A 14801-nucleotide genomic window follows, 5' to 3' on the forward strand; every position below is an offset into this window, starting at 1 on the left:
TCGGCCTTCACCTCACCTCAGGGGCCGGGCGCGGTGACAGCGCGGCGCCGGGAGCCCTGTCACCGCCTTTCCCCCCCCCTTCCCCACGCCCCCTTCTCTCCCGGTTCCCTCCGTTCCTCCCCCCGGCTGGCGAAGGGTGGGATAGCCCCGTGAGGCGAGGTGAGGCGAAGCTCGGCGTGGGTCGTTTGTTCGGCCGGCCGACAGCCAGCGGAGCGGGGCGGAGGCTTGACGGGGGCGCGGCGGCACTGCGGGGAAGACACTCCCGGCGCAGGTAGGATGGCGCAGGCGACGCCACAGCCGCCGCCTCCACCCCGCCCCGCCCCAAGCGGCGCAGCCCGGGCCAGCCCCGGGCAGACGGCCCCACAGACACACACACAGCCCACCGCCGCGCTCGGCGGAGCCCAATGGCCCGGCGCGGCCAATCTCGCGAGAGCCGAGGGCGCAGATGACCCAATATGGAACCAGCGCGGCGGCCTCTCGCGAGAGTTATCAGGCGGGGAGGGGGCGGAGCGGCGCGGGGCCCGCTCTGGGCGGGAGCGGGCTGCCTGGGCCCTCACCTTGGGTCACTCCGCTTAGCGCTGCCCCTGTTCGCCTTTCCCCAGCCGTTCCCCGTAGGGTGCGTTAGAAAGGTCCTAAGAAAGGACTCGCGGCGTACTAGTGAAGCAGCCGTTCAGTAACACGTCCCTGTGAGAGCTTCTGGAGTCTTGCAACCCCGTGTTGAACCTCCTGTGTGTTCCCTTCCAGCAGCGATGGGCGAAGCCGAGCTCGCCTTGCCCACATCTGCCCTCCGTGCCCTGATCTTTAGTGTGTTTGGAGAACAAACTCTTTCTCAGTACAGCAATGGGCCTCGCAATGTACAGGATACGTATGTGCTTGCTTTCAAGCACATGCCGGAGACGTAATGAAGTCATTAAGTGCTGCAGGTTAAGCGTGTTCTGGAGCGGAGCCCGTGGTGGCCTCACCACGTAGTAACTGAAGAGTGTCACAGCGAATAAATGGTGTTGGGGGATCTGCATTTAAGGCCACTTAGCTTCTGATCTCAAGCTTGAGATGAGTCTCGTTAGCAGGACTGTGGCAAGACAGGCATGTTGGGGAGTGTGTGTGTGTGTCTGGCTGTGTCTGTGTGTGTACACTCGTGTGCATGCCCATGTCTCTGTGTCTGTACACCTGTGTGTGCCACCATGGGGCAGAGCTGGAGAGCTGCCTGGAGGAGAAGGGCCTAGGGGTGTTGGGCAGCTGGATGAACATGAGCTGGCAGTGTGCCTGGGTGGCCCAGAAAGCCATCCTGGCCTGTGTCAGGACTGTTGTGACCAGCAGTAGGGCAGTGATAGTTCCATTGTACTTCAGCTCTGGTGAGGCCACACCTCGAGTCCGGTGTCCAGTTTTGGGACCCTTGCTACAGGAAGGACGTTGAGATGTGAAGCTGGTGAAGGGGCTGACACACAAGTCCTGTGAGGAGCGGCTGAGGGAGCTGGGGCTTTTTAGTCTGGATTAAAAGAGGCTGAGGGGAGACCTTACCACTCTCTACAAGGTGGTTGCAGAGATGTCAGGTTGGTCTTTCAGGTGACAAGTTACAGGATGAGAGGGAATGGCTTAAAATTGCCCCAGGGGAGATTTAGGTTGGATATCAGGAAGAATTTCCACACTGAAAAGGTTGTCAAGCACTGGGAACAGGCTGCCCAGGGTGGTGGTGGAGTCACCATCCCTGAAGCGTGTGGATGAAGTGATTGAGGACATGATCTAGAGGTGGGCCAGGCAAGGTTAGACTGTGGTTGGACTTGATTATCTTAAGGGTCTCTTCCAACCCAGGTGATTCTGTGATTCTGTGTTCTGAATGGGATATGGAAGCCTGCCTGCTTTTAAAACATTGGCTTCCCATGTCAAAACTGCGCCTACACAGTGTTACAGAGTGGGATCTGTTATCCTCTGCTGTTGAGCCATCATTGAAGTCCAAATAACAGGTGTGAACAGCTGGAAGTTACTACTGCTTATATCTCAGAAGTAGCTATTGGTGTTCTGGGATTTTTACTGCCTCTCAGATTGCAAATTCTAGCTTCATGTTGGTTTTGCTTGTTGCATTAGCTCGAGGTGATTGTGCTGAGAAACAGCACTGTTCAAAAGCCTGGCTCTGAAAAGCTGATGAACAAAATGGCTCCTAAACTCTTTTGTGGAAGACCTTGATTTATCATCTCTGTAGAAATAGGGAGAAATTACGCCCTAGGGTTTGAGATGAGCCTACAACTAACTCTCCCTGTGGTTTAGAATGACTGAGCTGAGCGTATGTGTTGGTAGACATGTCTCACAAGACAGAAAACGCCGTGCTGGAGTCCCTTGGCTGTATGAGGAGCAGTAGATTTCAGTGATGCAAAGCACTAGACCTGTACAAACTGATCCCACCAGCTCAGGAAATGAAATAGGACAAGAAAACTTAAATCTCAGTGAGGATTTGTTTTGGTACATTTTGATACTTTAAACATCCATTGCATTCTGAATACACTCCCAGCTGCTCACTCACATCCTTTTTTATATTTCCTCTTTTCTTTTTATTTCTTCTGCCCATAGCAAAAAAAAGAAAGCAAAGCATGTTCCTGCATGTCACCACCCTCCTTACATCTATTTTAATTTGCTAACTCGGGATCAGTTTTATTTTTCTGCCTCAGCTGTCGGTTTGAGAACTTTGCCTTAGATCTGCTCTTGCACTGGGCCTTGACTTACTCAGTATCCACTCTAGGAACTCACATCTTGCCTACTTTGTGTGACAGCGATTGAATCCAGATCTCCCTCCTGATATTAAAAATCTAAGGAACCTTAGGCAGGCATTTTGGGGATGTAAAACCCCAAATGGTATCGGGTACCGATTTTTACACAGCGCGCTGTGGCATTTGTGTGGCTCCAGATTTAGATGCTCTCTCTATGATTCAGACTAAGCCTTTTTCCCCAGCATTGGAAACAAATCGTTTCCTCAGCTGCAGTAGGTTCATGGAGAGGGATTCTATTTAGTTCCCTAAACACGGGCCTGGTTTTGGTATCACAAAATTGAGGGGATTGAGGCTCATTTTTCCTAAAGAATAGGAACAAGGACAGTTCCAGAAGAACCCAGTGTTCCTACAGCTTATTTGGCAGTTGATCTGTTTGATCCTAAGAGCAGCATGTCTTTGAAAGATTTCAGTCTCCAGAGCCTTGCTTATCCCTGCTCTAAGTCCTTCACAGGAGTTATGTTGGGGTGGACTGTTCACATATCATTCCTACTTTTTATTTTGGTTGTAGTAGATAGTTCAGTCAATGACCCTGTTTCTTTCTTCCAGCCTCACTGCCAAGAAATTGTGGTCTCCAGCCCTTGTTGTGCCCCTGTTTTTGACTGACTGTGACCAGAAAGAAAATACAGCATGAGACAACAATATAGTTGGTGCTTACAGGTGGCCAAAGAGAAATGCAGACTGAGGAGCACTTCCAGGCATCCTTTGAAAGAAAACTGTCCTCCACCTTGGTTGGAGCTCCAGAAATCCCCAGAGAGAACAGAGAGCTACAGTGCAGGTGAGTTCTATGCCAGGAATTTATGGGGTGTAAAGAAACTCAGGAGACTCTTCAAGCCCAGGTGTAAAAAAGGTGCTTTCCCCCAGCTGGTAACTGCTCTGATGGGTACCCGAAGCAGAACACCCAGTTGCAGCAACTCCCACCTGCAGTGTGCAAGCCCAGCTCAGCACCACACTACTACAGGTGTTACTTGCCATCAGCAGAAGTGTCTCTTCACTTCAGGGCTATGACAGTGTGAGAGAGACGTTCACTGTGAAGTGAAGCTGCCAACAGCTGTAGTTCCCTCCAGTGCTTCCTTCAGCCCAGCTGTCAGACACAGGCTTTCGTTTACTTTTTGCTTGATTTGTGCCATTTGTTACTTTTATTTCTTAAATTTCAAGAGCCTTTTTCTGTTCCCTCTTAGCTGGGCACACGGAAAGTTGCGTAATGGTGTGATGGAGATAGACTGAACCGCTCTGGCATTGGCTTGCAGCTATGTTGCTGTGCTTTTTGAGGAGAATGGGTGAGGCTCGGGTACTGATACAGCATAGATGCTTCCACAGCCTCATTTTCCCATCTGCCAAAATTCTCTTTTGGTCATTATACTGGGAGTAGAAGCATCTCTTCTGCCAGAGGAGCCCTGCAGGCTCACCAGAAGGCAGTCTTTGTTGGCAGCATAGAAGAATTCCTGATGTTCTTCCAGCAAATCAAATATAATAAAAAATAGGCAGCCCGTTCATCAGCTTCCCTTTTAGTTTTGTTCAGTTATGAATACTCTCAGTTTTCTTTCCTTACTATCTTTGGACACAGTGTGGACTTCTCAATGGTTATAGCTGTGTCTGCTCTACAAAGTACTCCTAAGAAAAAGTAAATACAAAATCTCTGATTCATCATTTATCTGGGCTTTGTTTCAGCATGTATACTGAATATATACTGAGACTTCAACTGTTGTTCTGAGACCGTGGCAGGACTTGAGACTCAAGTCTAGCTATGGGTGAGGTTCCACAAGGTGTGGTGAGCTAATCTAACAGCTTGCTGCTGCCAGAAGGGACAGGACCACACAGGGAAAGGAAAGTAGGGGAGCCAGACCTTTCTCTTTCTGTATAACTAGCTCTGACATCAGCTCAGCTATGTGTGGGACTGCAGCTGAAAACCATGGGTCACGTCTAATGCTGCTGTAAAGTAATTTTCTGGTGATAAGTGAAGGCAAATGGAGCCATAGTTGCAGTTGCTATGTCATCAAGATTAATGTCTGTAGCAGTGAGACCCTTTAGATTGGGCTGTAAAGAAAAAAATAAAAGAGAAAAGAAGAAAAAAGAAGAAAAAAGAAAAGAAAAAGGGAAAAAGAAAAGGAAAAAAGAAAAGGAAAAATGGAGGTTGGATGAGGTTCTTGTGTCAGATAAACAAACTTACTTGATGGAAAGGATTGAATTGTGTATAATTACAACATGTGACCTAGAGTTAACAGTCTGTCCACCCAGAAACACCTGGTGCAAAAAAAAAGGTCAGAGAGTTTTGCTCTAAAGTCATATCTAATATTTTTGGAAACTATATAATTGGGCTTGTAGCTTAATAAGAAACTTTCTTTATTCCCTCCCCCAACTTGTCATTTAAGAACTCTGTCTGCCTTGCTTCCCCATACTTTTTTCCCTGTTTCTTTTCCACTTCCCCATCTCATGTGTTTTCTCTCTTCTCCATTTTGTATCCCTTTCTCAGCCCAGTGCATAGTCACCTCGGGCAGTAATATGATGGAAAGAGACTCAACTTTGTAATGCCAACTGGGAGTCATTTCCTACAGCCACTGCTCAAGGCTGCCAGAAGCCCTGGGCAGACACCACAGCACTTACAGCCGGCTGGTAAGTAGAAAATCACCAACACAGCCAGGGGATTAAAAAGAGGAAGAAGGAACACAGGGCCGTGGGGTTAGTCAGAGTTTACCTACTGGAAATTCTGCTATATATGCAAAATAAATCATGTAGGTCAAATCCTGCTTGCATCCCCACATTAAATAACTTAATACAGGGAACACTGGACTGTTTTGGGGGAGTTGGGATAGACTTGCCTATTTCCACACCTCCCTCAGATGTAGTGTTTGTATGTTTTTCTTCTAATTCTGAATAGGAGGAATTAAAATACCATCTCCTATTTTTTTTTTGTGGTGTTAATGAGGTCAAGTAATTGATGCATTCAGCGTGCTGGACTCTGGAGCTGACAGGCAATCATATGAATGGCACACAGAGCATTTGTGATTCACCTGAATGGAATGCAATGGCGTGGGGGTGCCTCTGTAGGGTTCATGTTATGTGCCAGCTGGTTCTGCAGCAGGCTGAAATGTGTGTGTGGGTTCACAGAATGCAGCACAAGAGATAACTAGGAGTGTGGCTTCTGTGCCTGCAGAGCATGAGGCCATGCTGAGGCTCAACAGAGACTGTAAAAGGCACTGCATACAGCTTAGCTTCTTCTGGGAAAGGTTCATGGACATCACACTCAGGGTGTTCCCTGTCCTGAACTGCCTGTCTTCCTATCAGTTCAGAGAATGGATCTTGAGGGATCTACACACATGCTTAAGTGTTGGGATGGTTCAGATTCCTCAAGGTAGGCAGGGAGAAAAAACTGCTCTGGCGAAAGAAACACTCTAATTTCCTTTGCTATATCAAGCTCTTAATAACCCATCTCATGTGTGTGTTTCTGTTTGTTCTGTTGTCATCAGGTTATGTGGGAACTTGAACTTTGGAAGGTCATTGAATCATTAACCTATGTATTTGCAGGAGAAATTCTGTTCTATAATCAGGTGTTACATGGTATAATTTCAAGGACAGGACACTACTCAAGACATAAACTAATACTAGCAGTTCCCTATATTGCAAACAAAATATCATGGTCTTTAAACTCCACCTTGTGGAATCAGGTCTGTTAGATACTCACACACGTAACCACTCCACTAATAGGTGGCCTAAAACAAGACTTATTTTGGTTCTTTGTCTAATTTCTAGTTTGCAAGAGGCTGTGTTGTAAAAGAACACTGGCTTTTGTCACCAACTGGCCTGGTCTTAACAGGCCCTGAAGTGGGATCTTCATAAATACTGTCAAGTTTTCATCTGCAAAATTTTACTTAAAATACTAAAGAAAGAGAGCTTGATTTTAGAAACAGATTTTTGCTTTCCAGGAGTCTTTTAGGAGTTTGGCTCACCAGGTTACCTCTGCCCAATATCACTGCCTTCCTTTCTGTGTTCTGCTGCTCGATGACATATGTTATACTTGGGGCTTGACATTCTATCTCAGTTGGTAAGGTTTATTTTGTACTGTGAAATGTTTCTGCAGGACTTAGAGATTATGTTCAGTGCTGCTTCAAAAGACTGGCCAGATGTTCTAACCTATTTCATCTAATATGCAGATGTTATTTAGGTGAGATGCCAGAGCCCCAGATTCTCAGTATGTTGTTGTTCCACTTCTGCAGCTGATCTGGGGTGAGAATTTCACCCAGTCAGTTATGTTTCAGCTGCAGGGCCCTCTGTCCCCTCCTGAGGACATGGGCTATCCCAGACACCAGTGCAAAGGAGACGGCTGGAGTGTCATGGAGGCATCTCCTACATCCAGGACCAGCACAAGCTGCTTCACATTTACCCCCAGGGTGTTATTGTGAATCATGGTTTGGCCCCTGGTCTTCTTCATGGTCGTCTCCATGCAGTTTCTTGTCGTGACTGAACTGTTGATGAGTTTACAGTCTAAATTTGTTCAGGAGCTAGATTCTTAAAATGCTGTTTACATGTGAGAAGGCCCTTCACATTATCCTAATGAGTGGGTATGTGGAGCTCTGACCTCTTAGGTAACTTGGAAGTTCTTTCTCTGTGGGGTTTTTTTAGCATTTCTGGGTCCAGTTTTTGTGCTTTACATTAAAATCTGTTTGTTGTGTGTCTGACAAACTGAAGACTTTGCTCATAAACCAGCAGGAATCTGAAATTTCAGACTGGATTTTGAAAACCTTAAGTGCTTACTCAGAAACTAAAAATAAATTCTCTATGTGGATTAAATATATGTATGAAAATAGACTGTCTCATACTGTGCAGAAGGATCTTGGGGAAAGAGGTGGATGTGTAGTTTTTAAGATAAGTATTCACTGCAACATCTCATGCAGTTCCATCTTCTGTTCTCTGTTCTGTTGGCTCCAGGCTCATCGAGCATCCTAAATATGGTGGTGACAAACATTCTGAAGACTCTTAATTTCAACCAGACATTGTCCTCTAATGGTTCACTGGAAAACTTCTCAGACCCTACATTTATGAAGGATTATGTGGAGGCCTTGACACTTGCCACATCAATAACATTTTTGACTGGCGTTATTCAGGTAGAAGATGAATCTATTTTGTATTTAATGATTTATCCTTAAGTACTAATGTAAGAATTGGTACTACTTGCATATTCTTAGCACAAAATACTAAGCACACCTCATGTGAATATGTATATATGTTGCAGAAAGTGGGACGTGAAGGTCTGTCTCCTCCTCTCATACTATCTGAAAAAGATACAGAATCATAGAATATGACAGATTAAGATTCATGTGTCCATTGTCAACACGTTAATGTGTGAAATAAATGATTGTACTTTATGTTGACTACCTCTGCAGTGTGTGGACCCTTAATTAGTCCTGCTTAACTGCACACAGTTGGTTTAAACTGCTCCTATTCTGGTTTGGCAGTGCCTGTCTTAATTGTGTGTAATGAAAATAGCGTATTCAAATAACTATCCATCACATGTGGCAGGGAAGAGTCATGCTCTTCAAATATGAAAACAAGAAGGGTGGGTTTAAACATCGATAATTATATCACATCTCACTTCTTGTTTGTTCCATACAGTTGCTCCTGGGCTGCTTCTGCCTGGGGTTTGTTTCCAAACAGGTGCCAAAGACTCTCATTGATGCTTTCCTCCCTGCAGCAGCTTTGCATGGCATTCTTGCCCAATTTACCTTTATCTTGGACATCATGCTTGACTTTTATGTGGAGTTTCTTTTTTTTTCCTCTATGTTTTCTTAGGGAACCACTGACAGAACATTGCCTCCTGATTTTTTCCTGGCCCTTGTGTAAGATGGGAGAATTAATCCCTTTCCCAAAACTAGCTGACAAAACAGAGCTTAACCATCTCCTTCCCTTCAGTCTCCTTTTCTTTGCTAAGCAAGGCTGTTCCAAAAAGTGGTGTCAGACAGCTTCCTAAATCTGGCAATGAACAGCCCATGCTAATTGAAACCATTCTTGGAAACAGCAACACTTCATTCTGTAGATGGTGTTGGCCTTTATCCTAGTGCTGCAGGAGGCGTAGGGATTCACTGAAGAACACTAATGGAAACTACACATAGCATTTCAAGAGGAAATCCAGTTGGCTTGGCAGAAGTGGTTGTGAAATCCAAGTTCTGTGCTGGTTTCATGTTGGTTTGTGGATCAGAGAACTCTTATATGTGTCTATAAAAAAATATGGAAATAAAGCTAATATGAGATTGGAATTCCAAGCAGTTTGTCACGGATATCTGTTCCTGAGCATCTTTGTGGTTGGAAAAAAAAAAAGACTATCAAAATAATGAATGCTGTTTTTCTGGTTTGCACAGGGTGTACTGGCTGCTATTGTGGTGTTTAACATGCTCCCCTTTCTCCAAACATTTCTGGACATCCCCATCCTGTGGAGATGGGATAGGTATCATTTTGTAAGTGACCAAAAAAAAAAAAGCCTTAAAAGGAGAAATGGATGCTTTGTGAGGGTAAGGCAAAGCAGCAATTGTTCCCTTAGAAAAGGCATCCTTTGAAATACCTGCTGAAAGAAGTGTATTGAAATCCCTTCAAATCAATTTGCAGTTAATTCTGTACAGGATGAACTGATTACTGTTGTTGCTTCCCAGTTTCCCTGAGAAGGAAACTGTCTAGCTGCCAGCCAGGGCCCCAGTCTCATGTCAGCTCTTATGCAGGATTTCTCATGAAGAGAAGAACCCCCAATATCATGTGGTTTTCCCTAATAATTGAGGCCCTGTTAAAAAGTCTTTGTGTGTCTGTGTCTGTGTCTGCAATCTGCAAATGCTGGGGCTGAGCTGCAGGTCATTTTATATCTTTTCAGTGCTCATGTTCTCTCTCTTATTCAAAGGTTACCTGGCTTGTAACTTTGCTGCAGTGCTTTAAGGTTGGTTTAGCGATCACCATGGGATTCACATTCTTCAGAATCACCATCAGGTCACACAGGGACTTGTAACTTTTGGAACAAAAGACTAGTTTTTCTTAGAGTTGATGTTTTAGAGATAGTTATACAATTAAAAGCTGTTTCAAACACTTCACTCTGATCATTATGGAGTCTCTATAATGCTGCCCCAAACCAGTAATCTCTTTGAGTTTATGGGCTCTGGATTATTCCCTTCTGCAGGTGTATTGTGTGGGGATCAGCCGGGATAAAATGAGCTGCTGTGCCTGTGTTTCAGTCTTCACTGTCATTTATTAAGTTGCTTCATCTTCTCCATAAACTCAGTTCATGACAGGAGAGGGAGGTTACATCAGGCATTCATTACTCAGTTGATTCACTGCTAATCCGACCAGGAAAACCATTCATAAATCCCAGGCACACCTCATGAGATTTGCCATGATAGGCAGGTGCTTGTCTGAGTAGACTGAAGCCTCTAGAATAATGTGGAAGGGAGCTAGGAAATAGCTTGGTTGCTGCAAATATCAAATGGTTTGTGATCTGGAGTGACTCTGAAAGAACTGAGGAAGAATTTCAATTGCTGTCTGAAATTCGCTGTATTACCTCTGCTCAGTTATGCTCTTGGGTTTGCTTTGGGATTTAACGAGCATTGTGATGGGTGTTTCTTCGTTCAGTTGGGTATCCCTGTTGTCCATACTACCTTCAGGCTATGTAATCACTTCTCCTGTTCCTACCAGTGGGAGCATTATGCTGACAACATTCAGAAGCAGCAGGGGAAGTTACCTGCAAACAGATTGTTTTGAAAAGAGTGTCTTGACAAACAGCTTTCTATGTATCAGGCCCGCTGTCTTCCAGTTCTCCAGCAACCAGCCAGCCACGTGTTTATTCCCTGAACTGACCAAAACCTGCCCCAAAACCACATGGCACCATTAGCAAAGCACAGTACCCAAACCAGGGTATTATCCTTCAAGGCAAAACCCTACATTAATGCTACTCCACAACCTCTGGATCAGACATAGGCTACGTGCAGCCAGCTCTAAGCATGAGTTACAGCTGCCTCCACCTGCCTGTCTAGATTTATCTTTGTGGGGGAGAAGAGAGGGAATGTAACTTCCTTCTGTAATAACAATAATCCAAGTGTTCTGGAGCTAGAAATGGGACATTAAACATTCTTGAGGACACTGGTGGAGCTAAGGTTGTGTTTGTGTACTGCACCCCTGCTCAAAGAATTCTAATTATGAGTGAATAACTTTTTGTACTTGCACCCTCTAGTTACAGTTGGTGTATCCAGTGAAGTGGGGAGAAATGGAGATCAAGGTTTTTGGGAACAGATGGGTTTTCTCTGTTCTCTGTGAAAACCTAATAAACATCTTGTTTCAGAATGAAGATGGTGGTGCTGGGACAGATTCCAAACATGAATATTTATAGAAGTTTATCCATCTACAAAGCCGTAAGAAGAAACAAAACCCAAATGTCCCATCTCTCTCTGTAATCCAGTTTCTGCCCTTAAATGCCTGGGGGTGACCATTGAGGCTCAGTTCAAAACTTTAAAAGCTGAAGAATGCTTAAGTGTCTGTAGCATGAAGTGATTCACATGCCTAGTTCAGCCTGCTAGGGCCTGTGAAGCTCTTTGTGTCCATCTGTGCCACGTCCACAGTGAAAGCTGCCCTTCTGTCATGTCCACAGCTCTTGGGCAGTATTTTTTGTGTTCCCCAACCTGCTTTTCTCAGTCTGGTTTTGTCCTCTCTACCTGTGTTTCACAGTAATGACTGTGCATGTGCTGGACTGACTCACCGGTCCTCCCAACGATGGGGTAACAGGTAGGGCATGGGCCTTTCTAACACGTTGGTTTCAAGACCTGCACCCTACAGAATTAGGCAGTGCAGAAGACAGCTTTGCCCTTGCCATCCAGGTCCATACATTCTCAATATTATGCTGATGGATTTGCCAAAAATGGAATAATTTAAGGCCAAGGTTAGTAAGGACAAGGTTCTAGGGGATGTTTCCCTTAACGAGCATGAAAAATGATTTGGGTTATCTGATATTAAGGCAGTCACCTGTAATCTGTGATAGATCTGCTGGAGATAGGGTTTTAATTGCAAACAAGGCAGATTAGTTTATGGTAATTAGGTCAATATTGCCAGTGTCAGTACTGTAGTGGAGTCATCAGTGTGACCAGACAACCTCTGTCCTTAGGGTAGGACCTTGCCAAGCACAACACAGTCAGGAGGGGGACAATATCCCCTGCAAGATCCAACCCTCACAGATACAACTGTTGTTTTACAGGCAAGGGAGACTGATGGTATCAAAATCTCCCAGTGCTGTTCTCCTTCCATCTCTCTCACAAACATGAACCACTTCCCAACCTATTTGTTACAGCAGGTAAACGCTGCCTTTTCACCCAGCCGGTTTCTACCAGCCTGCATTAGGGAGATAAGGACCCTAATAAAACTGCCCTTCTTTTGCAGATGGACATGAAAGCAGTGCCTCTAGATGAAAGCAAAATGAGGGCTTTAATTTCACTTAGTCTGTCCGACCCTGCAGTGGAAAGAAAAGATCTTAACAGCTCTTGTGTCTGTGATCCAGCTCTACCACCACCTTGAGTCGGTCAGCTTTAAAAGTGTATTTATCTAGTCTGTTTGTTTAAGGTGCAGGTTTTATGTTACTGAGGACAATGTCCTTAGCTTGCCAGTACTGAAAAGGCAGTAAATGTTTATATAAAGCATATATATATTTGCTGTATGAAATTAAGCAAACATTACCACTCTATTTCTTTATGTTCAGCTTACTGGGTGAATTAACTGCCAGTTGAAGTATTCGACCTATCCCCTCCTCAACTGAAAGAATTCATTTCATCAGGTGCTTCAGTAGGGATTTTTCTTTTTTTTCCCCATAGAAGTGAGAGGATTCTCTTGCTTAAGAGGAAATTGTTTCACTGCCAATACTGCCAAGTGCAAGTACAACATACCTCAAAGGCAGCTCTGATTATCATGGTTAGAGGATCTCTCATCTCTACTATAATTGGCTGTTATAATTTGTTAGCCCCAAATGCTCTGCTGCACAACAATCTGCACATCCTAAATCTTTACAGGTGCAAGATTTACCTCCTGAGTTTCAGAAATTAATAAAACTAATACAGACCCACCAGTTTTCTTCTCCTAGAGTGGTTTTGTTGGTATTGCTGGCTGCCTGATGTGCCTTTTCTTTGATGTATGCCTTGAACTTTTAAACCTTGGAACTAATTCTTTCCACAGATCATCTATATGTTTCACAATATTGGCACTACAGTCCTTATAGCTGGCTGCCACTGTGAGTATACTGTTTGTTTACTAATACTGACTTACCTGCAAGGATAAGTTTTAAATTTATATGTTTTAGCTTTACTGCTTAGTATCATTTTGCAGCTTTATTTATTTCCCTGTGGTTTTTATAGCCTCTGTGATAGCAGACATGGAAAGGAATGATTTCTTTGACAGCTGTGTCACCAAAGAAAGGTTCTTTCTAACTCCTCACAATGCTGTGCTGGCTGGACAAGCACCAAGAGATAAATGAGCTAGAACCTACAGCAAAAGAATCTCCTGAAGAACCAGCAGCTGAACAGCAACAGGTAGAATATTTAGCTTACCACTTAAGCCTACATGTTGTTGAATTAACTTGTTTGTAACTTAAACCTTGTCATGTGGCTGAGGAAATAGGGCAGAGCAGATGCTTTTTTTAATTCTCCAGTTCTCACAGGCACCTTCCTTTTTCCAAGGGATAATGACAAAAAATCAATACTCCAATCTGTTTCTTGGAGTCCTGTGTTCCTGTTTGGGGAAATACATCTTTGTGTGCTGGCTGGAAAGGCACCCAGCCACATTTTGTTGTGAGCAGTGACTGTTGCATTTTAAATTACTCCCATTTCTCCAACAAAACAAGGACCCTGCCAAGGCAGAGCAAAAAGCTCCAACTTTTGTATTTCCAGAGGTTTCTGTGCCAACTCTCTTGGGGCTGATGGGGAAAGTGAAGGACAGTGATAGCTTCATTTCCTAAAGAACTGAAGTTCATGCACATGCTCTTTCTGTCAGTATTCTGCAGTAATTTTTAAGCTCACTGGCTGTCTCAGCCAAGCCTGAATAGGGCAGATGGTTGCAAGTTCCAGGAAAAGCCCTTGTTCTGGGTAGAATATTCCAGTAACTGCCCCACCAAGGGAAAGAACCTCACACTGGAGCCTGCATACTGCCAGGCTGGGGTCCTATAGCTGAATGAGGCAAAACCCTATCCCAATCTGTGGGGAAACATGGTTGTGCTCCCATGCCAGGGTGACCCCCTCGCTGCTCACAGGACGCTGCTTTGGGGTGGGAACTGGGTTTGACCCGCTCAGTGGACTGGCCTCCCTTGGCTTGCAGTCACCTCTGTGTCTGTTTTTGGGGAAGAAGTTTGCTCTCAAAGAAGAATAAAGATTTTTTTTCTCTGCAGAAACCTCTGACAACAAACTTCTGCTTGAAGAGCCAGTATCAGGTATCTCATGCTTAGCCCAGAATACAGCAGAGCCAAGCTCTCCCCAGCACTGGGATACTCCACCCCTTCAATCGGATTTCCAGGACCCAGGCTGGGTGAGGAGATGGAACTATACCAGCATATCCTGAATTACAAGTGCTGGGAAACTGGGATTTCAGTAGAGGAGAAAGGTACAGTTAAGCAACAGCCTTCAATCTTTTTATTCTTTCTGTTCCTGAGTTCTTAAAATAGACAGCCTGCCTACTGTGTCCAATAATGCTGTTGTTCTCAACAAAAAAGCAACACTTGTTTTTCAGCTTTCAAGCATTTTCAAGTAGATACACTACCCAGCAAAGCTGAAAGCAGAGAAATTTCAATGTATAAGATAATTCCTGCCTTTGTAGCTAATTCTAGCAACTTACTGGTACTTGTTTTCTGAAATTCTATAGAAGTTTGAATGTCCTAACTTAGCGCTTCTTGTATTTTATTGCTTGCTAGTACGTGACATTAATGTGCTGTATTTCAGCAGATTACATGCAGATGGCTTCATTATTTTCAGATGTATTTAGAATGATGTAAAGCTGCACAGAAAACACTGTGACTTTTCCACAATATGGTGAAGTTGGTATTGTCTGCTC

The 14801-nt window shown here is 44.5% G+C and overlaps 1 protein-coding gene across 1 annotated transcript; it reads left to right on the forward strand.

Moving 5' to 3' along the window:
- Window positions 1-445: 445 nt before the first annotated feature.
- SLC26A8 (solute carrier family 26 member 8) lies at window positions 446-14601 on the forward strand (the record flags this gene model as incomplete). The annotated part of the gene is given in 21 exon segments (XM_084275843.1): window positions 446-611; window positions 745-865; window positions 3306-3387; window positions 3391-3417; window positions 3419-3534; window positions 5969-6108; window positions 6680-6681; window positions 6684-6779; window positions 6783-6798; window positions 7683-7858; window positions 8367-8507; window positions 9110-9205; window positions 9637-9737; window positions 11065-11134; window positions 11971-12066; window positions 12153-12278; window positions 12939-12993; window positions 13118-13208; window positions 13210-13291; window positions 14095-14127; window positions 14130-14601. Coding segments are annotated over 21 exon segments (2016 nt in total). The 3' UTR covers window positions 14313-14601.
- Window positions 14602-14801: the final 200 nt, after the last annotated feature.

This window comes from Gallinula chloropus, assembly GCF_964237585.1.
Source record: "Gallinula chloropus genome assembly, chromosome: 27".
Classification (NCBI taxonomy): domain Eukaryota; kingdom Metazoa; phylum Chordata; class Aves; order Gruiformes; family Rallidae; genus Gallinula; species Gallinula chloropus.